Source organism: Lontra canadensis, unplaced genomic scaffold, assembly GCF_010015895.1.
Source record: "Lontra canadensis isolate GAN:19392208 unplaced genomic scaffold, GSC_riverotter_1.0 scaffold1, whole genome shotgun sequence".
Taxonomy (NCBI): domain Eukaryota; kingdom Metazoa; phylum Chordata; class Mammalia; order Carnivora; family Mustelidae; genus Lontra; species Lontra canadensis.
The window spans coordinates 115,772,130-115,796,288 of NW_022630995.1; the positions used below are offsets into that span (position 1 = coordinate 115,772,130).

The 24,159-nt window shown below is 37.8% G+C and overlaps 1 protein-coding gene across 4 annotated transcripts in view; it reads left to right on the forward strand.

The window, feature by feature from the left end:
* The window catches only part of FAM13A (family with sequence similarity 13 member A), a 359,485-nt gene that overhangs the window by 219,766 nt on the left and 115,560 nt on the right, over positions 1-24,159 (forward strand). For all 4 annotated transcript variants that reach the window (XM_032861787.1, XM_032861771.1, XM_032861777.1 and 1 more), the window contains exon 7: positions 8,735-8,898. In XM_032861787.1, the coding sequence (XP_032717678.1) occupies positions 8,735-8,898 (164 nt within the window). The remainder of the gene's footprint in view (positions 1-8,734; positions 8,899-24,159) is intronic.

A 24,159-nucleotide genomic window follows, 5' to 3' on the forward strand; every position in this document is an offset into this window, starting at 1 on the left:
ATGTTTGTAACACAAAACCATGAGGGTTCCTGCCCTCATAGAACTTATGTCTGGTTAGGGGGAAAAGACAACAAATAAACTTAAATAAGCACACAGTATGTCAGATGGCATTATGTGGAGTGGAGATAAAGAAAGCAAAATCAAGGAAATGGGGAGTAGAGCATAAGGGAGAATTCTGCTCTTTATTATATAATGTAAAAGAAGGCTTTACTGATAAAGTAGTATTTGAGCAAAATGTTGCATCAGTTTGGATTAGGTTTCCTTGCATATAAATAAACCCCAAACAACATTGACTTAAACAAGATAGAAATGTATTTTTCTGAAATAAACAAAACCTTCACATCAGGCTGGGGATGGTAACAAGACTTTATGAGGTAGCTTCCAACTCCACACCCCGTTGCAGTGTGCTCCTGGCCCAAGGTGTTGCCGTCTGCTTACCTTCTGGGCCACAGCAGACATGTGGCCTCCTTAAACTACCACTAATCATTCCGTTTGCCCTGGATTTTATACATTATTACTTTACTTTTCGCTGTCACTTCAGCCAAGAGAAAGGTTTTAAGAGCCAACTTGCCCACTATCTGTACAATCTTGGGCAGCTCATTTTAGTTCTCTGAGCCCCTGGACTTCATTTTTGTAATAAAGGAATTGGAGTAGACCTCTCTTCAGCTCAAAAACTGAGTAGTTCTTTTTTTTTTTTTTAAGATTTTATTTATTTATTTGTCAGAAAGCAAGACAGTAAGCTGGGGGAAGGGGTAGAGAGAGAGGGAGAAGCAGGCTCCCCACTGAGCAGGGAGCCCAATATGGGGCTCAATCCCAGAACCCTGGGATCATAACCTGAGCCAAAGGCAGATGCTTAACTGACTGAGCCACCCAGGCATCCCCAAAACTGAGTGGTACTAAAATAAACATCTAATTTCTTAATTTTCCATCTAATTTTTCATATATAAACATGAAACTTAATATGACCAGCTATAATCAACAATTCAGTTAATGTTCATTTAAGTTCATCTTTTTTTGCCTTAACGTTTATTTTCAAAACCCTATTTACTGCTTGGCAAGTTTAAAAACTTCACATCAGCAGCACATATTGTTCTAAGGTGTTTTGTTTTGGTGGTTTTTAATACACCTGCCCAGCATCCATCTCAGAGATATTCCTTGAGACGAGAAGTGGGGTGGTAGGATGAATTTAGGTAGGTGTACTTTTTAAAATCTCCAGAGGACATTCCGATGTGCACTCCTGGGTCTAAGAACCACTCCTGCATGGCATTCCTTCTAGTGTCCATAATCTCCCTTTGGAATAAGCTTCCAGAATATCCTGTTTTAAGGTCCCATCACCCTGCGTGATCCTGTCCTCTAAGTTAGCAAGAACATGAAGCCAAAAGATTGCATTTAGGATGGGATGATAAATGTTCTCATTGATTGATCATTGGTTTTGATCATTAAGAATAAATGACAAAAAATTTTAAGCAAATTTTTATATTGCTAATAGAAGGAAAATTTATGAAAGTCTTCTGTGTAGTTACTTTCTGCCTGAATTTTTTCCTGATAAAAGACCTGAAATCAAGGATGTGAATGTGTAACTTTGTAAAACAGTAGTTGGCCTGTGTGGATGTGAGGAGACCTCAGCTTACTGCCATGTGTCTCTGGGAGTGTCTTCTCTAAGGTGAGGCTGCCTTGAGCCCATGTCCCAGGACACATGGCTCTACTATGGGGCCGTGTAGTCCAAGTAAAAGCTTCCTGCCTGTTCTTCCCATTTCCATACCAATGCTACTTTTAAAATTAACTTACAAGTTTTGAAAGTGAACATAAATGAAACTGCTAAAACAAGCGTATTGCTTACAGAGGGGAATTAATGGGCTTTATGGTATCACCTGATAATCTGTCAACATTTCCATGTTTCTGGGAGGAAGGTAGATGAAATCATTGAGTTTGGTCATTCATTTGTTCATTGATTGCACAGATATTTAGTGGTTGCCAGCTATTTGCCAAGCACTGTTCTAAGAGTCAGGGCTCCAGCAATTAACAAAGCAGACAGAAGTCTCTGCTGTGATGGCACTTACTTCTGCAGAGGAGGTGAGGAGGGAGCAGTTGGGGAAAACCAGGTGCTAAGGGCTCTTGCTTGGGCTGTACTGCAGGCCTGTAATTGATCTCATCTATTTCACAGCACACTTTTAAAAAAATTGTACAGTTTCTTTGTACACAGTTTTGCTCACAAAGTTAAACTGATTTTATTCTACAGTACAGACTCACTCTAGAGCTTAGATCAAGATATTTTAATTAGCTATAACTTTAACACTGACCCATTTTTTCCACAAAAAAAAAAAAAGGAGGGAAAGGTTATGTACAAGAAACTAAACCCCCCAAATTCCCTAAAGCATATTAATAACTTTCTCAGAAAACAGCCTGGAACATCAGTTAGCACTGTAGCCGACACATAATAGATTAATCAAATTATCAGGAGAATTGCAACCATTTAGTAAATAAACCTCACCATTAAAAAGCCAACTTGGACATTTGTATTAAAAACACAGGCTTTTCTCAGAGGATTTTTTTCAAAATCAAAGAAAAAATTTTTTCTTTAAACAAAAAAGGTCTTTAAAAAAAAAAATCAGAGCTGAACACCTCTTTTCTCATACTCTGTTATGTCACTATTTCTTGTTAAGAAGCTTGTGAGTTCAGTGACCATGAAGGAAGGCAAGAGGCTTTGCTCTCTCCAAACAAATGACAAGTGGAGGAGGAAAGTGATCAAGGAAATGAGGAAGTTGAATAACCTTTCTTTAGGAAGTCTAAATGTTAAAAATGAACTTTCCGGATTCCTTCTATCACAGTTTCCTTCATCATTTGAGCCTTGATTGTGATTTTCTGCCTGGTTCCAAACACCTCTCAAAGCAAAGTACCCGATGATGAAAAGAACAGACTTACAGTTTTTGTCATTTTGAAATGCAAGTTTAGCAATTGACCAGTACTTAGGATAACTCTTAAGACCAAAAAATAGTTTTTTATGCTTGACAAGGGACAGGTCCTTGGACAGTCAGTTGAGCTTCTCCTCCTTCTGCTTCACCTGCTATCCCTCTGTTTCAAGTCCTACAGAGCAGACAATTCCTACTCTGTACTTGCCTGGGGCATAGAGGGCCCATACTTAGGACTTACTATTGTGCCCTCACACAGACAGATTCATATGGACAAATATTAAGTTGAGGCACATTATTTTTTAATGTTAGTCACGTCAGTGTATCAGGGTAAATCAGAGCCTTGTTTCACAGACGTATTTTTCCGTGGCTGGATTTCTTGTTCAATTTTTAAAGATGAGATCCTATTAAAACATCTATAGTGTTGACTGTGGCAGAATTTGTTTTTTGGCCTTTGAAATTTTTTCATGTATGTTTTAAGTATGGAGATGACCTAAGTTTTATTGGAGACATGTAACTATGCGTTTTTATTTGCTAAATAGGCTCACACTATATAACACAATTTTTTCAGTCTCATTACAAACTTTAGAGACATTTTAATGATTAAATGATCCTTCATCATATAGATGTGCCATAATTACCTATGATAGTAACTTGACTAAAATGCTTACATTTTTTGGCCTATCATAAAAAATATGATGAATACATTTTTCATATAGTTTTATCCTCCTATCTGATTTTTTCCCCTATGATTATACTGCTAGAATGGTTCAGTAAATGCCAGAGGGTTCAATTTAAAAAGAGTTTTAACTACTAATGCCAAAAAAAAAAAAAAAGAAGAAGAAGGAGGAGGAGGAGGGGAAAAAAATGGTTTGCAATACAGGATGCAATGTGACTTTCATCCCAAAGTTTCTTTTCTTCTTGCAATTCTAATGTTTCACATGTAACCAAATATAAAAAGTAGTGGTAAGCACAAGTACTGAGGTCTGACCCTCTGGGTTTATAGCGCTGCCACTCACTCAATGGGACAAATAACTCACATTCTTGACGCTTCCATTTCCTCATTAGTTAGATGGTAATAATAATAGTCTCTGCCTCTTTGGGTTGCTGTGACAACTAACTGGACTAACTGACGTAAATCAAGTCTTGGAACCATGCTTAACACAGAGAAATGTTCACTAAATCTTTATAACGGTAACAGCAGCAAAACCTAAGAGAATATTTCCTAGTTTTACATTGTCAAAAGTTACTCTTGTGTTTCTATTCCTATGGCGTCTCAAACTCCAGAGCAGCTCAGATTCCTTGTGTTAGTCTGTTCCGTGCCTGCAAATACATGCATGGAATGTGCTCTTTTTACAATCCCTGGAATGCACAGATCACACAGCATGTGCCTAGATCCTTAACTCAGTGGCAGATTCTTCTGAGCAAAATGTCTTCTATAGGTGGTTGGCGGGAGTGGGGAGGGGGGTGGCGGGTTATAGTTTTCACCTTCAAGAACAAAAGTTATTAGGGTGCCTGGGTGGCTCAGTCATTAAGCGCCTGCCTTCAGCTCAGGTCATGATTCCAAGGTCTTGGGATCACTCCCTGCTCAGCAGAAAGCCTGCCTCTCCCTCTCCCTCTGCCCCCCACCCACCGCTTGTGTTCCCTCTCTCACTGTGTCTCTCTCTGTCAAATAAATAAAATCTTTTAAAAAAGGAAAAAGAACAAAAGTTATCATGAAGAAATCACTAAAATAGAGCAGCAAAGTGTGGTGTGAAAAATGCATATCTCCAGTGGAAAGAGAAAGCTGGCACCTCAGTCAGCATCTCAGATTGTTGGCCATTTGCTTACTGTAGCCACATGTCATGAGGGAGGCTGCAGGTGGGTCTCTCCAAGCACATCAGCTCCATTTATCAGAGTAAGACTTTTAGTGCTATTTGAAGTCCCTGCCCCACAGAGTTTGGCTGAACCTCATGGAATCAGGAACAGCCCTTAATTAGAAAGAGCAAATCTAGGTGACCTCCTTGGCCCATTTCCACTAAACCTAAAGCTGATCTGGGCCCATTACCTCTTAACATGCCAATGGCAAAAATGGGAAGGTGGAACCAGAAGAAAAGTATATAAAGAGAGGAGTTACATCAGTCAGGTTTCTTCTTACATTTCCTGAAGCAGGGTTTCTCAGGTCCAGCTTTGCTAACATTTTGGGCCAGATAACTCTTTTTCATGGCAGGCTATCCTGTGCATTTAAAGAGGGTTAGTCACAATCCTGGCCTCTACCTATTAGATTCCAGTAGCATACACCCTCTCCCCCAGCATGACAACCAGAAATGTCTCCAGAAACTGGCTCCTGGTAAGGACCACTGCTTTAAACTACAACTGTAATAGCATGTCTTCTTGTATCCTTTGTCTTGGATGACTGAGGTCCTACTCCTCCTCAGAGAGTTATGATGAAAGGAGTACTGAGTACCATCTCAAAGTCAACCGCTGAACTTGACACAATCTGAGATGGATACTCAGAGCATAAAAATAAAACTATCTCTTCTACCTACCCAATAAGGCCAAGGCTCAAATCATGTGTTTCTAAAAAGCTCAATTCCAGCTAAGGCAAAGAAAGTGACCTCCTTCCTTTTCTCAAAGTTCATACATTTGTACTAAAATTTATAACATCAATAAGGTAGCAGGTTTTAAAATTTCATCACTCTAGTTTTCCTATAGTAATTTATGCAATGAAAATGTATAGCCTCCAAGGTACATCTTCAAGACTATATCATTAATCCCCTTTAAAAACATTCATTCCTTTAAAAAAAAAAGAAAAAAAATATATATATACACATACACATACTCTATAGTGCTAGTAGTCTAGAGTTACTGCACTACTCTTTTCTATCAATTTTGTTCTCTCATAAACTTCATGTGGTATTTTCATGTTCTGTGCACAAGTTTAGTCCTTTGTACTTCTTTGGTATATATTATTAATAATTAGTTTATATTTTGAAGTTTATGGTTAATGACAGTCCTGTTTATTTCTATAGAGATTAAATCATCACAAAAATATACTTTCTGTGTACGTAGCTGTTGTAGTTTCTGGTATCTGAATTTTAAGTGATTTGCATTATGTAGTCTCCTTTAATATAAGCTGACAAAAATGGAATCAGCCACATATTACCTTTTAACTTAGAATATTTCTCCTTTGTGGGGCACATGGGAAGCTCATTCAGTTCAGCGTCTGCCTTCGACTCAGGTCATGATCCCAGGGTCCTGGAATCGAGACCCACATCAGGCTCCCTGCTTGGCAGGAAGTCTGCTTCTCCCTCACCCACTCCCCTTGCTTGTGTTCCCTCTCTGGCTTTCTCTCTGTCTCTGTCAAATAAATAATTAAAATCTGAAAAAATATATATATTTATCCTTTGCATAAACTACTGAAATGAATTTAGAACCCCCAAATTATCACTGCACCTAAGATGCTGTGTCCTTATTTTAACACCATGAAATGTTGCCAAACAACTGCTCTTGTATTTGTTTTAATATTAAGAGAGAATTAAGTCTGGGTATGAGAATTTTTTAGCTAATTAGTTTGAAATCTCACTGCTTTTTTGGTGTGTTTATTTTTCCTGTCTACTCTTATGAAAAATAATCACATGCAAAAAGAGTCCCTTTATGAAATACATAACAGTATATATTTGTACTTTTCAGATGTCCTCTTGCTGTTTATCTAAATATTTCTTTTTAAAAAAAGATTTATTCAAGAGACAGAAAGAGTGAACACAAGTCGGGGGAGGGGCAGATGGAGAGAGAGACTCTCCAGCAGACTCCCTGCTGAGCGTGGAGCCCAGTGCAGGGCTTAATCCCAGACCCTGAGATCATGACCTCAGCCAAAATCAAGAGTTGGATGCTCAACTGACTGAGCCACCAGGTGCCCTAATATTTCTTTCATAAATAATCTTGGCAAATATCTCAATGAACTCTGTAGTTCATATTTTTAAAAAAATTTTGCCTTGCTATCCTTGATTTTCATGAACTTATAAAAGTTCTGCAGAGAAATGCAATGGAATCGTTCATTAGTAATCATCAGATTCGGGCAAATTTCACATAACAACAATGTTAATAAAAGCTAGTTTTTACTGAGTGTTTACTTTGCTCTGTACTAAATGTAACTATTTGCTAAATTATTTTCAAAGTTATTTTTAGGTAATCCTCATAAAGATATGAGCTTATTGAATATCTATGCTTATAATTTTCCCTATATTTCTTTTTTAAATTGCCTGTTATCCTAGTTTCTTGGTCAGTCGCTATCTTGGGAATATCTTGTAGTGGCAAACTGTGTTGTCTGACAATAAATATTAATGGTTCAGAACTTTGCTAGACTTGATGGCTCAAACATTAACAATAATGATATCCAGGCTCACCCAACATGGTGGTGGGCATGTATTACAGGGAGCACTGGATGCGGTGCATAAACAATGAATTCTGGAACACTGGAAAGAAATTTTAAAAAAATAAATAATTTTAAAAAACAACAACAACAACAACAAAAAAGAAATTAGTAAATAATGTTGAAAAATCAAGTGCAAAAAAAATAATGATGATGATATCCTTAAGAAGTAGAGAAGGACAGGGAGAGGAGAGAAAGAGAAAGAACATGACACTATAATCTCTGTCTCCAGGCCTCTGGTTGAGGCCATATAACCTAGAAATATAAAACAACTAAGATGAAGGTATCAGATGACATGAAATCAAGCATAGATTCTGTGGTGGTGTATTACAAGAATTCAAAGTTCGGAAAGGTCATTAAGACCTGAGGTTAATTAGAAAAGCTCTGTGGGCAGTGGATTCTTATCTCATCCTCTAAGGAAGTTAAGATTTGGTTTGGTCTTGGGCAGTTGGTGAGTAGCCTGTGATGAACAGATGACATTCCATCCAGTTCAAGGACAAGCATAAGAAAGCTTCGACATAAAAAAATAAATATTATAAATAAATAATAAAATAAAATAAATAAATAAAAAATTAAAAAAGAAAGCTTTGACATGAGAAAAAGCGTCCAGTATAACAAATACAACTGATCCAAGGGTTTGAATCTTTCCTGAAACACTCATGTGATTTTTACACAATTTTAGGAGAAGGACATAGGTTGTATTCACATTCCTTCTGATCTAATATAAAAGCATGAGGGTATTTCTGGGGTTGGACAGAGGACAAAACTTCTGATAAGAGAAGTCAGTATACCAGTGTTTGTTTGGTACTGTGCAACCCATGCTTCCAGAGATATAAGAGAACTAAAAAGGTGGGGTTTTTCCTAGTTATTTCCTTAGTTAAAAATGTATTACACCATATTTTGCCTTATAAAAGAAGATTACAACAGGAACTATTAGCAAACTGGTATATATTTTGCTTGTTGGTAGTAAATATTTCTGGATGCCTTCCTGACTATGGCATCCTTCATTTCAGTGTTTCTCAGCCCCCTTTTCCCCCTGCCTTTTTCTATTTTTTCTTTCCTTCACTCCAGGATGCTAGTCAGATATACTCTCATAATCTCTCATTACACAGAATGGTTATTCTAAGGGGTGGGAGGGCGGGTGATCCTGGGGAAGATTTGTATCAGAATCCAGGAGAGGGACATGGGCTGTGTATGGTTTCAACATTCCCCTTGAAAGTATTGGTTACTCCCCTTCCCTGTGCCTTTTGCCATATGACAGTTCTTCTAAGTATTTTAAATTCTATACCTAGGTTGATATTTTTCTAGAATATTATTAATACATTAGGTTACTAATTAGAGTAAATTATCTTCAATAACTTAATTTGAAAGATTTTTAAATCTGTCTTTCTCTCTTTTAAATTTTATTTTCTAGATCCCCAAATCCAGGAGTGAGGGAGCTCTTCAGGCTCATAGAGTTCCACAACCAGAGCTCTGTGATGGCGTCCCTCAGGTCAGCCTGTGGCTAAGTCATAGAAAACCCTGCTGGGATGACATGAATTCAGCAGAGGATGCTAATGTTGCAAAGCTGGTATCCAGGTTGGCGTGTTTCTTTTATTTACATGTTATATGTTGTATTGTCTGCTCTGATGTTTAGTCCCACATGTTTTTGCCTAATAGTTCTTATCACTAGAAATGTTTGTGGTTTATTATATATATTTTTTGTTTGTATTTTAAGACAAATTATTTAGTCAATTGGACTATACTAGGCTCAGGGTTAAAAACTGGCTGAGTTACTTTTGGGTTGCTTTTTCATAATATGTTCAGTGGCCAATATTATTTGCAATTAAAGTGAACATCTGAGTTGTTACTAGGACCAACAGTCACTAACGAATTTTACATATAGCCTTTTAGCTATTATGTTGCAAATTATACCTGAAAGCAAACCTCTTTGTATACTTGAAGAAGGCATGCAGTTTTCTTAAAAGAGATAAGATAGGATCTGAATCTTATTAACTCCTAGCATAGATAATTTTTCCTTCTAAGAATTTTTAATCTTTTGTTATAACTTAAAACATATTTCCATTCCAAAAAAATCCAAAAACTAATTTCCATTCCAAAAAAATCCATTACAAGACAGAGAAAATTGAAAGGTATTTACCACATTAAACAAATAATACAGCTAAAGAGCTTACCGCTTTAGATTGCATTATGAAAGAGGAAATTTCTATAAAAGATGAAGAGAATTTAAATAGGAAGAAAAAGAAGGCCCCATCAGGAAGCGTAAGAGAAGTATTTGGGAAATAACAAACAGGTGTCATATGGAAAATTGGTTGGAGATAAGGCTGGGAAAGTAGAGTGGGGCCAAGTCAGTGACAAACTTGAATGCCAACATGAAGTATTTTCACATTTAATCTTTCCTTCACTGAACAATTGCTCAACACCTAACCTCTGGTTCCAGGAACTGCTCTAGGACAGGGGATGCAGCATTGAACAAAGCCAACCAGGGCCCTTTGTTGGGGGGTGGGGCAATAGGAAAACACTTAGGAAAAATAAAAAAGCCTGTGAAGGTCATTTCAGCTCTAATAAGGGCATATTAAGAAACTAATCAGGTGAATGTCACAGACTCAGGCAGAGACAGTTTGAGTAGGCAGGGAAAGCCTAAGTTGAGATGTGAAATAGGAGGAGAAAGTGTGTGAGGGTCAAGGAAAAGTGCATTTCTTTGCAAAAGAACCAACCAATCAAGGGGGCCCCTTGGTTGCCCAGTTGGTTAAGTGTCGCCTGCAGTTCAGGTCATGATCCCAGAGTCCCAGGATCAGATGGAGCTCTGTATCAGGCTTCCTGCTCAGCGAGGAGTCTGCTTCTCCTCCTCCTAGTCCCATGCTCAGGTGCTCAAGCTCTCTCTCTCAAATAAATAAATAAAATCTTTAAAAAAAAAAAAAACAACGCAGTGAGCAAGGGAAATGGGCTTCATCCTACAGGTAATAGGAAGCCAGTAAAAGTGTCAGCTAGGTGGGATAGATGATAGGAACCATGGTAATTCGGTTTATTAGGAAAATAACCTTTCATTACCTGCAGGATCAGTGGGACAGGGAAAGTTTGGAGGAAGTTATAGTACTGGTTCCTTCAATAGTCATTAATCTTTATAGAGATCTAGTTGTGTGGTGTTTCCTTGCCAGGTGCTGGCAGTTCAGACAATGAGAGACTTAAGTCCTGCACTTGGGAAGGCAGAGGAAAAGTGAATAAAAATTGGTATGATTAGTAAGCACACATACACTAGGTGCCCATCACTGTCCAAGCAGTGGGAAATGGGCTGGTGATAAAGTCATAAGATTCTGGTGTTTTTAAAGAGCTTCTAATACAGGACATAGGGTGCCATGTGAGGTGAGAGGAAGAGCACAGACCACATTGGGAGAAGAGGGTCACGAGGTTTCAGAAAGAGGACGACTTGTGAACTGGCAGTAGTAGGAAAAGTAGAAATCTACTGGGCAGGGGACTCGGGATAAGGGTGCTCCTGGAAGAAAAAAAGGCATGTGCTGGGGCGTGCAAGGTGGGGAGGACGGCCGGAAGGAGAACCCCAGGTGCAGCTGCAGATTCTGGACATCTGGAGTTTAGGATGTAGGCAAGGCTAGAGGTGGGCTAAGATACTGAGCTGAATAGATAAGATCGTAAAAAACTATCCCCCGTACGCAAGAATTTGGATTTTTCTCTAGAAAATGACAGAATGTGATTGCGGGATAGAAGGCAACAAAAGATCTAAGCAGACTTGGATTTACAAAAGCTGGTGTGGCACCAGTGCAGAAGGAGAGGTTGGGGTGCTGGGGGGAGATGAGTGAGAAGACCACACACCCGATCCACTACCACCTGCCAGCCTCTGAGATAGGCCGGATGGACAAGTGTGTGCTTTGAGGGAGGGCAGAGAACAGGCTGTTGCTTCCAGGAGTGGACTTCGACCAGAAGGGGTTGGGGTTGTTTTTTTGTGTGTTTGACTCCAATTGGGGTATTATAATAATGACTGAAATGGAATGTAGGCAGATTGTGTGTGTAACACACAGAGTCCATGGAGGAAAAGAGGCTGATTTATAAGCTGGGAGGTCATGGAACAAGGTGTCCAGAGGGAATTTGGAAGCCAGGGGGTACACCCCCCACCCCCACCCAGGAAAGCAGGCTGTGCACCTGGTGGGCAGCTGTGTTGGAGCAGGGAGGGGAGGGCAGCGTGTGCAGTGCGCAGCTCTCACCGCTGAGGGGTAAGGGTGTCACCCATGGAGGAACTGGCCTTGGGCAGTGTGAAAGTTCCGAAAAGAAGAAGGGACACAGAAACATTGGCCCTTTTCAAAGTTTTCTTCTCTAGTTTAAATATCAAGGCCACGTGTCTGGGTGAGAAGCACTAGTGGAGATGTTATCTTCCCAAATTACTTGGCAGAGAATTACACAAGGAATGCCACATGCGAAGCAATGAAAAGAAAAATTCAAATTTTCGGTTTATATCATCATTTTTATTCATCCAGCCAGAAAATGAAAGGGAAAAAAAGTTTCTTGCTCCTAAAGGTAACAAGAAAAGAGCTTCCTGTGTGGAGAATGAATTTGTATCTCTGAGGTACAAATCAAGCAGTGAGACTATGGAGAGAAGGCACAGCTAACGTTGCTCTGGCAACTCTTTGTTCCGCCAGTCAGCATATCTCCAGTTGAAACAAATGTGTGTTAATGTTTATGAATTTTTTATATACTTTCTAAGCTCGTAAAGGATGGCCTTGAAGACTGACTTCTGCACCCTTGGCAATCTTAGAGATTTAGGTAGAAACCTTGCTGCTCACTGTCACGCAGTAGAAACTCATCCAAGTTCTATAGTGTCCATGCAGAGAGTTTACTTTTTACATATCTCTTAATAGATTGTGAAGAAAATTGTCACAAAATAGGTGGAGATAATTAAAGTAAATTTAATTGAAAATAAACTTTAAATCCTTTATATATCTTGAAGTAACAGAATGAATATTAGGCCAATTTTCATTATTTCAAAATAAACTTATGAAGTGGTTTCCATTTGCAGTTACTTTCTAGAACAAGTTACTGCTTAGTTCATAAATTTTAAATAAATTAGAAGTGTGTGTGTGTTTCTACTTTTTTCCTTAACAGTTCATTAGTTGCATCAGTCTTAAAACAAAAAGGTTGGCAATGTGTATTAAATATAAGCCCATTATCTAATACAAGTTTTTATTTTTAAGATTTTATTTATTTATTTGAGAGAAAGAGAGCACAGAGGGAGAGTGAGAGGGAGAAGCAGGCTCCTCACTAAACAGAGAGCCCAACGTGGGGCTCAGTGCCAGGACCCTGGGATCATGACCTGAGCTTAAGGCAGATGCTTAACCGACTGAGCCACCCAGGTGCCCCTAATACAAACTTTATTTTAGCTTACCAACTTTTTTTTTGTGGAATTGTCGAGAAACATTTAGCTGGGCTTTTTCTTGTTTTTGTCTTTTATTTTTTAGTTGCTCTTTGAAAAAGAAAAAAAAAAAACAATTCAACAAAAATCTCTTCTTGTTTGACCCATGATCTGATGAGTTTGGTTTACTTTACAAAACAAAAAAACATTCTCTTTGCACTTTAAAATCAGTGTGCCACATTTATACTCACGGTTTGGTTTTCAGCAGAGTTACCCTATCAGTTAAAAACCAAGAAAGAACCTTTGGTACTGAGATTTCCAGAATGGTGAATTGTCCCGTGAATTTTTAAACAACAGGTTAAGGCTGATTTCTCAAGCTTTTGAGGAGCGATTTTTGGCCAACAGTGTTCTTTGATAACTTTGAATGTTTAGAGTTGAAGCCTTGTTCAGTACTTTTGCCCCAGGTTGTCTCACTTTGGTCTTTTTCTTCTATGTTTCAGTTCTTCTGGGGAGTCTCATTTCTTCTTAAGATGTAGTAGAAATATGGGGTACCTTGGTGACTCTGTCGTTAGGCGTCTGCCTTCAGCTCGGGTCATGATCCCAGGGTCCTGGGATCGAGCCGCACATCAGGCTCCTTGCTTGGCAGGAAGCCTGCTTCTCCTTCTCCCACTCCCCCTGCTTGTGTTCCCTCTCTCGCTGTGTTTCTCTCTCTGTCAAATAAATAAATTTTTAAAAAAAAGATGTAGTAGAAATATGAATTATTTTTCTAATCTTCAGATAGTGGCAGCAAAAATAAAAGCAAAGAGAGAAACACACTTAAAATGTGATGTTTTGTGAGTCAAGAGAAGAGCCCAATATCACTTACTGCCTATTGGCTAATTTCTAGCTTGGAACATTATTTATTCAGATGAATATCATTTTTTTCTGTATTTCTATAATTGTCAAAAAATGGCATTGAAGATGTAATCATATAAACAACAATCATTTTTCTAATCCTCATAGAATTTCTCACAATTAGAGTGATTCAGTGAAAAAAGCTTAAGGATAAGTAACTCTTGATTTTGTTAGAGTTCAGTGGAATGCTCTATTTTATACTGAATTCTAAGCCAAAGACAGAGTACTTAATTCAGTGAAAGCATTAGCTTTCTAAAACTTACAGCAGCAGTTACTAAAATACTGTTAAGAATTCTTTTTTGTAGGGATGCCTGGGTGGCTCGTTAGGTTGAGCATCCGACTCTTGATTTCGGCTCAGGTCATGATCTCAGCGTTGTGAGATCAAGCCCCATGTCAGGCTCTATGCAAGGCATAGAGCCTGCTTGAGATTCTCTCTCTCCTTCTGCCCCTCCCTGCACCCTCTCTCTCCTTCTCTTTAAAAAAAAAAAAAAAAGTTTTTTTATAATTAAGATGTGTGTATTACTAAAATTCACAGTAAACTGAAAAGTATAATTTCTGATCTGGCATGCCAGCTTCAAAGGAATCCATGCCTGTCCTTCTCCACAGTGTAAGTTCAGTGGGTTAGAGGCACTCACAGAAATGAGGTTATTGAGCAAGTACATCCCTTAAGCATGGCTGGAACATACCAGTTCCTTTTGGTGTACCTGATACTCTTATTCCTTTTAAAGATGCTGAGGAAGAAAAACTGTAAACATTAACTGGTATGTTAAGAAATAGGCCACTTAAAAAATTTCCTGGAAGGGAAAACTACATATCCATGCTCTAAAAGAAAAAGGTTCTATTACAGGTAATGTTTGAGATGTTAAAAGAATTTGAAGCTTCATGGATAGCTGTCTTACTATCTGTTTCAACATGTAAAATAGTTAAGTGATCCTTTCGAGTGTTTCTAGCACTATATTACTTTCAGAATCTTTTTAATTTTAGAAATTTAATAGAGAAAAGAATTAATATTTTTAGGTTTTTAGTTGTTAAATAGTATGTACAGTAATGGTCTTTTTGAAAGGCAAGGTATTTCTTTAAATGTGTAATTTTCTTAAAGGCAAAAGGAAAATCTCTAGGTTCATTCTCTAAAGTCGGAGTGGAGACTCAAGCAACCAAGTATTATATGATTAGAATTTATATCAAAAGTCCAGAAAAGGCAAGTTTTTTAAAAAAACAGCAAGTTGATTGTGATTGTCTGGTTCTGGGGCTAGGGGAACAGGGAGGGACAGAGATTAATGTAAATGCCCTGAAGGACCTTATTTGGTGGGATAAAAATATAAGTTACTAAAAATCACTGAACCATAGTCTTGAAAAATATGGATCTCAATAACACTGTTTTAAAAATACAAATACCAGAAAAACAAACAATTGCTGGAGCAAAAAATGAGTATAATCTAACAAGAATGTCACTTGATTGCAAATTATGCAACTATTGTTATGAGTAAATGCTACAACAGAGAAAGTTATGTTTGTTAATCTTAAAATAATTTGTTCCTTCATACTTTTCACTGACTATAACAGAGTCTGGTGGCAGGAATAAAGATTAGGTCCTCTTGAACAGAACGTTGATTCATAAGGAGGGAGAAGAAGATGGAGTTAAAGCTCTTTAAATGGTTGGAATCTGGAAGAATTCTAAGGTGTGATTTGCTGTAATCAAAAATTATTGAAATGATCAGTATTTCAGGGAGACATAGAAGCAGAAGGAAAAAAGCTCCACCATCTTGGGAGTTTCACCAAAAAAAGTCATAAGTCCATTTTCAGAAGCAGAAAAGTTACCCAGTGTGCTTCTATGTCAACAGACGTTCATGGTCTCCTTGCCCATGGTGGGTGTCCTACAGACAGACACATCTACAAGGGAAGTTTTGCCCTGGTTCTGGCATAAAGAGAGAAACAATTAAGAGTGATTAAAATGCTTTCATTTTCTGCAACCAGAATAAATAAAGTTACCACTTTACCAATTATTTATTTAAAATAATATGATGAAGCAGGTAGAGCTAAAGAAAGTAGCTTTGTTGCCGAGTTATTTTTAACTTGATAGATAAGTAAGGTAGGCTACAATAAGTCACTTTTAAATGTATATTAAAGACAAATCTTTTCTTGAGAGAATATTTCTGCCCGAGAGAGTTGTTCTACTCTAAAAGTGCTTTCTTGTCCATTTATTCTGTTTTCAGTACTTCTGAATTGTGTGGGGAATACATTCTTCTTAGAAAAATTTAAAACCTCACCAATAAGGCTTAAGCTCCCACTGAATCACTTGCTCCATAATTCTAACTCCTTCCTCTCTCTTCTTGGGGTAAGGACTATTATAGGTTTGGTTGTGTATTCTTCCAGGCTTCTTTCAATGTATTTACATGGGAATATATTTTTACATACTTTCCACTTTTTAAAAAACAATCTTCATCATACTGAATGTATTGTGGTGCTTCACATATCCTTGAAAATTTCCTATTTCCTGAGTGGCTTCCCCCTGTGATATTCTTGTCCTTTCCTTCCCACCTCCAAATTCAGTGACCTTCAGGTTTCCCTCTTTGGCCACCTGATCCCCTGTCTTCTGTCCCTTCCACAGTGAATCTAGGCACAGCATGGTACCTTTCTTTTTTTTTTTTAAGACTTTTATTTATTTATTGGACAGACAGAGATCACAAGTAGGCAGAGAGGCAGGCAGAGAGAGAGGAGGAAGCAGGCTCCCTGCAGAGTAGAGAGCCCGATGTGGGGCTCAATCCCAGGACCCTGGGATCATGACCTGAGCCGAAGGCAGAGGCTTTAACCCACTGAGCCACCCAGGCACCCCAGCATGGTAGTTTTCAAGCACAGTATCTCAGACCTGAACTCAGTTCTCAGATTCTAGTGCCTGTCAGCTACCTCTACCTCAGCCTTTACCATAAACTTACCATACCAAACACAACTCATCTCCTCTTTCCCTCTTCACTTGCTGTGGGTTTCATTCTCTCAAACACTAGATTGAAAATCTTTTCTATAGTCAGTCACCACATTTCATCAGTATTTCATTTTCAGTATCTCCAACATTCCTTTCTCCATTTTTCCCCCATGACCTCAGTTCTGAATTAGGCCTCCATCACCTTGTGCTTACATAATTACATTTTTCTGCATTTCACTAACCTGCTGGATTCATTCTCCACATAAGTTGACCCTATTCCTCCATCTTCAACTTCTAACTCTATACAGTGTCTTCTGTGCCTGTCTCTCCCATTCAGAACTCTCCACTGAGCCATACTAACACATCATTCTAACTAGCAGACTGTTCAGCCTAATCCCTCTTGTACCTCAGACCCTTCCCTTGCTCCCTCTCCCATCATCTGCCCATAGCCAGCCAATTCCCAAATACTTTTTTACTGTCTTACTGTCTTTATTTTGCTTCATTACTACTCCACTCCTTAGCACCTCAGCAGACCCAGGAACTTTTAAAAAGGTCATACTCCTGCTCAGAACTACTGAGTGACTCACATATGCCCAGCCTACTAGAGACTCCTTGCTCCGTCCTCTACTTGTCTTTCCGGTTTTTTCTCCCTCAGCTCTATGCTTGCCTTTTTCTCATACCTACAGCCACCACATAAGCCACACTTTCCAGGGCCAACTCAGTTTCAGACACTGGCATATTTCAGATACATTGCAGTTTTGGTGTCCAGATGACCATAATAAGGCACATATCTCAGTAAAGTGAGTCAAATAATTTTTTTTATTTCCCAGTGCATTTAAATTTATACTATAATCCATTAGGTATACTATAGCATTATGTTTAAAACAATATATGTAATTATAACATTTAGCACTTTATTGCTAAAAAATACTGTTATCTGAGGTTTCAGTGAGTCATCATCACAGATCACATAACAAATATAATAATAATAATGAAAAAGTTTGAAATATTGTGAAATTACCAAAATGTGACCCGGAGATATGAAGTAAGCAAATACTGTTGGAAAAATGGCACCAATAGACTTACTCAATGCAGGATTGCCACAAATCTTCAATTTATAAAAAATGCAGTATCTTCAAAGTGTATAAAGTGAAGCTCAAAAAAACAAGGTATGCCTATATTCTCTTCAAGATTAGACACTGTGTCGTATTTTGTTTTGATATTTGCCTTAAAAATTATAGAACAAAATTATAAAATAGGGAGCCCTCATCTCATTTCCCCCCACAGCAACAGTAAGTTGGTAGTTATCCGTGGACAAAAGTGTCTCTGTGGGAGCTTCAGGATCTGAGTAAAAGGTTGCAAAACCCCAGTAGAGCCCAAGACTGAAGAAGTCCATTTTGAAAAGACGTGGCTGCACCCAGGTGGTAGACTCACAAACCGTAGTTTTGTAAGCTACAGACCCAGAAAACAGCCCAGTCTACCTGCACACCTGGCTCCAGCCACATTTGGCTCTACTGCTGTTGCTAGCACCATCTTCCAAGCAACAAGGAGGGGCCACACCCACCCGTATATAGATCCAGTGACCTCAGTTTCAGCTGTGGACCCTGAAGTGCCATATGACTAGGCTCCAGCCCCTCTCAGCCTTAGTCCAGAAATAATCCTTTCCTCCCAATGACCCGGTGAGAGAGAGATCTGTCCCTGTCCCAGAGGCAGATCCTCCAACCTCAGTCTGACCTAGGATATTGAAGCTGTGCTGGCTTCAGCCCCTCTCAGCTGTGGTCTACGGGTACTCCTACCCTCCCAGGGATGGGATGGGAGAGACACTGCCCAGAGGCAGGCCTGTTGAAATGTTGTCTGGCCGTATCCTTCAGTGGCCTAGTGACCTAGCTCCAACCCCACTGGGCATTGTCCAAAGGAAGTCCTAACCACTTAGGAACCTGGTAGGAGACACACCCATCCATACCCCTGGAGGCAAGACTGCAGACTCAGTCCTGACTATTGACCTTGAAGCAACCCAATGATTCAGTTCCAGACCCTGTTAGTAATTCAGTCCAGTTTTGCTGACCCAGGGAACTTCCCAGGGAGCTGGCAGGAATTCTCCCAGGAACCTGGTAGGAGCCATACTCATCTGCACACCTGGTAACAGGCCCACTATTTGCAGACCTGAAAGCCAACCCTTGTCTCAGTGCCAGCCCTACTGACCAAGGTTCTGAAGACAGTTCCATCACCCCAGGGATCAGGCCTGTCAAATGCAAACTCCTTTTGCAGACCCAGCAGCAGCCACATGACCTGGCTCACCCCTGCTCAACTGAAATCCCAGAGGCAGTAGCATCAGCCCAGGGACCCAAAAGAAGAAAGTTTTTTTGTGCCAAAACCAGTCTGTAAAGACCAGAAGAGGTGCTTTCTCTTTCAGATGCAAGATACCAACACAAGGCTTCATAGGTCACAAAGAATTAAGCAAACATGATACCACAAAAAGGAAACTAATAAAGCTCCAGTAACCAAACCCAAATAGAGATCTTCAAATTTTCTGAAAATTTTTCAAAATAATCATCTTTAAAAAGCTCAAAGAGATGCAGACAGTGAAATCAGGAAATTAATACCAAAAAAAATCAAGTTTAATAAAGAATTAACCACAAGAAAGAACAACAGAAATCCTGAAGTTGAAGAATATTATAACAGAACTGAAAATTGAACAGAGTAGACTTGATCATGAGGAAAGAATCAGCAAATAAAGATAGGTTATTTAGAATAATTACAGAAACAAAAACAAAAAAGGAAGGAAAAAGAATGATAAAAGGATGTGGCATCTATAGAATACCATCGAATGAATGAATATATTTCAACTTGAGAGTCCCAGAAGGAGTGGAGAGACAAAAAGGGGAAGAAAACTTATTTAAAGAAATAATGGCTAAAAACTGCCTGAGTCTTAGAAAGGACATGGATATCATTCTGCATGAAGTGAAGAACTGCAATCAAGATAACTCAGACAGATTATACAGATCATCACAGTTAAAGACAGAGTTGGGCACTGAGGTCACTTGGTCTGTTAAGTATCCAACTCTTGATTTTGGTTCAGGTCATGATCAATGAGATCAAGCCCTGCATTGGGTTCTATGCTGGGTGTGGAACCTGCTTGGAATTCTCTCTCTCCCTCTGTTCCTCCCCCACCCATAATCACTCTCTTAAAAAAAAAAAAAAAAAGAAAAAGTTTTTTAAAAAGTTAAAGACAGAAAGTTTTTAAAGCAGCAAGAGAAAAACAACTCATTACGTACAAGAAAACCCCAACAAGTCTATGAGTGGATTTTGCAAGAGAAACCTTGATGTAGGCCAGGAAGAAGTAGGGTGATATATTCAGTTTGAAAGAAAAAAATCTGCCAATCAAGAATACTATATATTATATATACATATAATACATATGTATATATAATATACATATATGTGTATGTTTTCTGAAGCTGTACCTCTCAAAATTGAAGAGGAGATAAAGACATTCCCAGACAAACAAAAGCTTAGGGAATTCATTATAACTAGATATGCCTTACAAGAAATGCAAAGGGGGAGTTATTCAAGTTGAAACAAAAGGAAGCTAAGTAACAATATGAAAGTATAAAACTCACTAGTAAAGATAAATATATAGTCAAATTCAGAATACTCTAACACTATATTGGTAATATGTGAATCACTTAATTCTAGTATAAAATGTAAAAGACAAAAGTATAAAAACATAGCTATAGTAATTTGTTAATGGATATAAAATATTTTAAAAATTTTTGGAGAACCTGGGTGCTCAGTTGGTTAAACAGCTGCCTTCAGCTCAGGTTATGATCTCAGGGTCCTGGGATCAAGCCCCACATCAGGCTCCCTGTTCAGTAGAGTGTTTGCTTCTCTCTCTGTCCCTGCCCCAACTTGTGCTTGCTTGCTCTCTCTCTATCAAATAAATCTTTAAAAAAAAAAAAAAAAAGTGTGACATCAATAGCATAAAATGTTGGAGAGAGGGAGAAGTAAAATTGTAGTTTTTATATGCAATTAAAGTTATCAGCTTAAAATGACTGCTGTAATTATTTAGATGTTTTAGGTAAGTCTCACGATAACCACAAAGAAAAAAACTTCTGGTAGCTACACAAAAGATGAAAAAGAAATATAAGTACACCACTACAAAAAATCAACAAATCACAAAGGAAGACAGCAGACAAAAGGAAATAAAACAACCACAAAGCAGAAAACAATAAAATGGCAATAATACATCATTACCTATCAATAATCACTTTAAATGTAAATGGATTAAAATTTTCAATTAGCAGACACATATCTGAATGGATAAAAATATAATTACAATATGTCACCTACAAGACATTCACTTTAAGGACACAGGCTGAAAATGAAAGGATGGGAAAAGATATTCTATGTAAATAGTGAACAAAAGAGAGTGGGGTGACTATACTTACATCAGACAAAATAGACTTTCAATCAGAATCTGTTACAAGACAAAAAGAAGGTCACCATATGATGGTAAAGACTTTAATTCACTAAGATGATATAGTAATTATAAATATATATGTATCCATATATACCTAATTTTTTAAGCACATAAATTTTTAAGCAGATATTTACAGAACTAAAGGGAGAAATAGACAGCAATACAATAATAGGAGATTTTAGTACTCCACTTTTAACAATGAATAAATCATCCAGACCAAAAAATCAAAGGAAGACCAAACTTGAAAGACACTGTAGATCAAATGGACCTAATAGAACTTTCCAGAACATTCCATTCAGTGGTCACAGAAAACACATTCTTTGGATAAAGAAGATGTAGTATATATACACAATGGAATACTATGCAGCCGTCAAAAGAAATGAAATCTTGCCATTTGCGATGACGTGGATGGAACTAGAGGATATCATGCTTAGCAAAATAAGTCAATCGGAGAAAGACAAATATCATATGATCTCCCTGATATGAGGAAGTGGAGATGCAACATGGGGGGGTTAAGGGGGTAGGAGAAGAATAAATGAAACAAGATCGGATTGGGAGGGAGACAAACCATAAATGACTCTTTTTTTTTAAGATTTTATTTATTTATTTGACAGTCAGAAATCACAAGTAGGCAGAGAAGCAGGCAGAGATAGAGGGGGAAGCAGGCTCCCCACTGAGCAGGGAGCCCGTGCGGGGCTCAATCCCAGGACCCCGGGATCATGACCTGAGCGGAAGGCAGAGGCTTTAACCCACTGAGCCACCCAGGCACCCCCATAAATGACTCTTAATCTCACAAAACAAACTGAGGGTTGCTGGGGGGAGAGGTGTTGGGAGAGGGTGGTTTATGGGTTTATGGTGGTGGTGGAGGGTATGTGCTATGATGAGTGCTGTGAAGTGTGTAAACCTGACAATTCACAGACCTGTACCCATGGAGATAAAAATACATTATATGTTTATTTAAAATAATTAATTAATTAATTTTAAAAAAAGAGAAAACACATTCTTTTCGAACGCACGTGGAACATTCTCCAGGATAAAACATATGTTAGACCACAAAACAAGTTTTATCAAACTTAAGGGTATTGAAACCTTAGGTGTCCTCACTAGAGTTGTATGAAACTACGAATTAGTAATAGGGGGAAATTCACAAATATATGGAAATTAACACAATCCTAAAAACCAGTGGACAAAAGAAGAAATAAAAAAAAATCTCAAAGTATTTTGAGACAAATGAAAGTTGAAATACAACATACCAAAACTCATGGAGTATGGCAAAAGCATTTCTTAAAGGGAAGTTTATAGTGATAAGTGCCTATATAGAAAAAAAGAAAGCCTTCAAATAACTAACCTAACTTTACACCTCAAGGAATTAGAAAAAGAAGAAAACTAAGCTCAAAGTTAACAGAGAGAAGAAAATAATGATTAGGGCAAAGATAAATTCAATAGACACTAGAAAGAAAGTAGAAAAGATCAGCAAAACTAAAAGTTGGTTTTTTGAAAAGATAAAAATGACAAACCCTTAATGGGTGAAGATTCTTAAACTGAAGACCACATAATGTACTTCTTATAAATTAAAGTCTTAACTGTGAAAACAAGAAATGTAATCAAGCAGTAAAACATTGTCTAAATGTAGACCATGATCTCAAGTTCTTCTATTTTTTTCCCCCAAAAGTGGAAAATAGACTTCTGCATAGGAGAGCTAAAATATGTTAATATTTGAAATTAAAGGTGTAACAGTACCAGAATGCAGTCCAAAGAGTAAATCAGGTTACATAGTTGTTTTAATGAACTAAATCTAAGATTGTCGATTGAATTGCAATTTATTAAATGTATTATTTCCTCATAAGTAAAACCGCTCAATAGTTAATCAGTAATGAATCATCTTGCAGCTATGCAACTTTTTAAAAAAATACAAATTACCAATTTTAAGTGCTGCCAGCTATAAAAAAAAAAAAAAAAAAAAATGACAAACCTTTACATATACTAACCAAGAACAAAGAGAATTCAAATAGGTAAAACTGTAAATAAAAGAGGAGACATTACAACTGATTCCACAGAAATACAAGGGATCATGAGAGACTACAATGAACTATTATATACCAGCAAATTGGATATTTTAGAAGAAATGGATAAATTTTAAAACCATACAGTCTCCCAAGACTGAATCATGAAGAAATAGAAAATATAAACAAATCAATAATAAGTAAGGACATTAAAGCAGTAATTAAAAGCTTCTCAATAAACTGCAAGGACTGGATGATGTCATGGATAAATTCTACCAAACATTTTAAGAAGTAACACCAGTCCTTCACAGATTCTTCCAAAAAAAATTGAAGAGAAAAGAATCCTTTTTTTTTTTTTAAGATTTTATTCATTTATTTGACAGAGATCACAAGTAGGCAGAGAAGCAGCCAGAGAGAGAGAGGAGGAAGCAGGCTCCCCGCAGAGCAGAGAGCCTGATGCGGGGCTCGATCCCAGTCCCCTGGGATCATGACCTGAGCCAAAGACAGAGGCTTAACCCACTGAGCCACCCAGGTGCCCCATGAAGAAAAAAGAATACTTCTATCCTCATTTTATGGGGCCTAAATTACCCTGATACCAAAGCTAGATAAGGCTACTACAGGAAAAGGAAATTGCAGGCCAATATCTGTGATGAATAGAGATATAAAAATTTTCAACAAATTACTAGGAAACCAAATTCACCAGGATATTAAAAGGATCATACACATTAATCAAGTGGGATTTACCCCTGGAATGCAAAGATGGTTCAACATATACAAATCTATATGATGTATCGTGAGGTATCGAAGGATAAAAATCATATGGCCATCTCAGTAGATGCAGAAAAAGGATTTGACAGCACTAAATATTCTTTTATTATTAAAAGCTGTCAAAAATTAAGTAAAAGGAATGTACCTCAACATATTAAGATCACATAAAACAAGCCATAGCTAACATCATAATCCTTGATGAATAGCTGAAAACTATTCCTCTTCATCAGAAATAAAAACAAGGGTGCCCACTTTATCACCTCTGTTAAATGAAGTAATAGAAGTTCTAGCCAGAGCCAATTAGGCAAGAAAAAAATGAGTTTAAAGGCATCTAAATCAGAAAGGAAAAAGTAAAATGGTCTCGGCAGATGACATAATTTATATATAGAAAATTTTAAACACTACCAAAAAACTG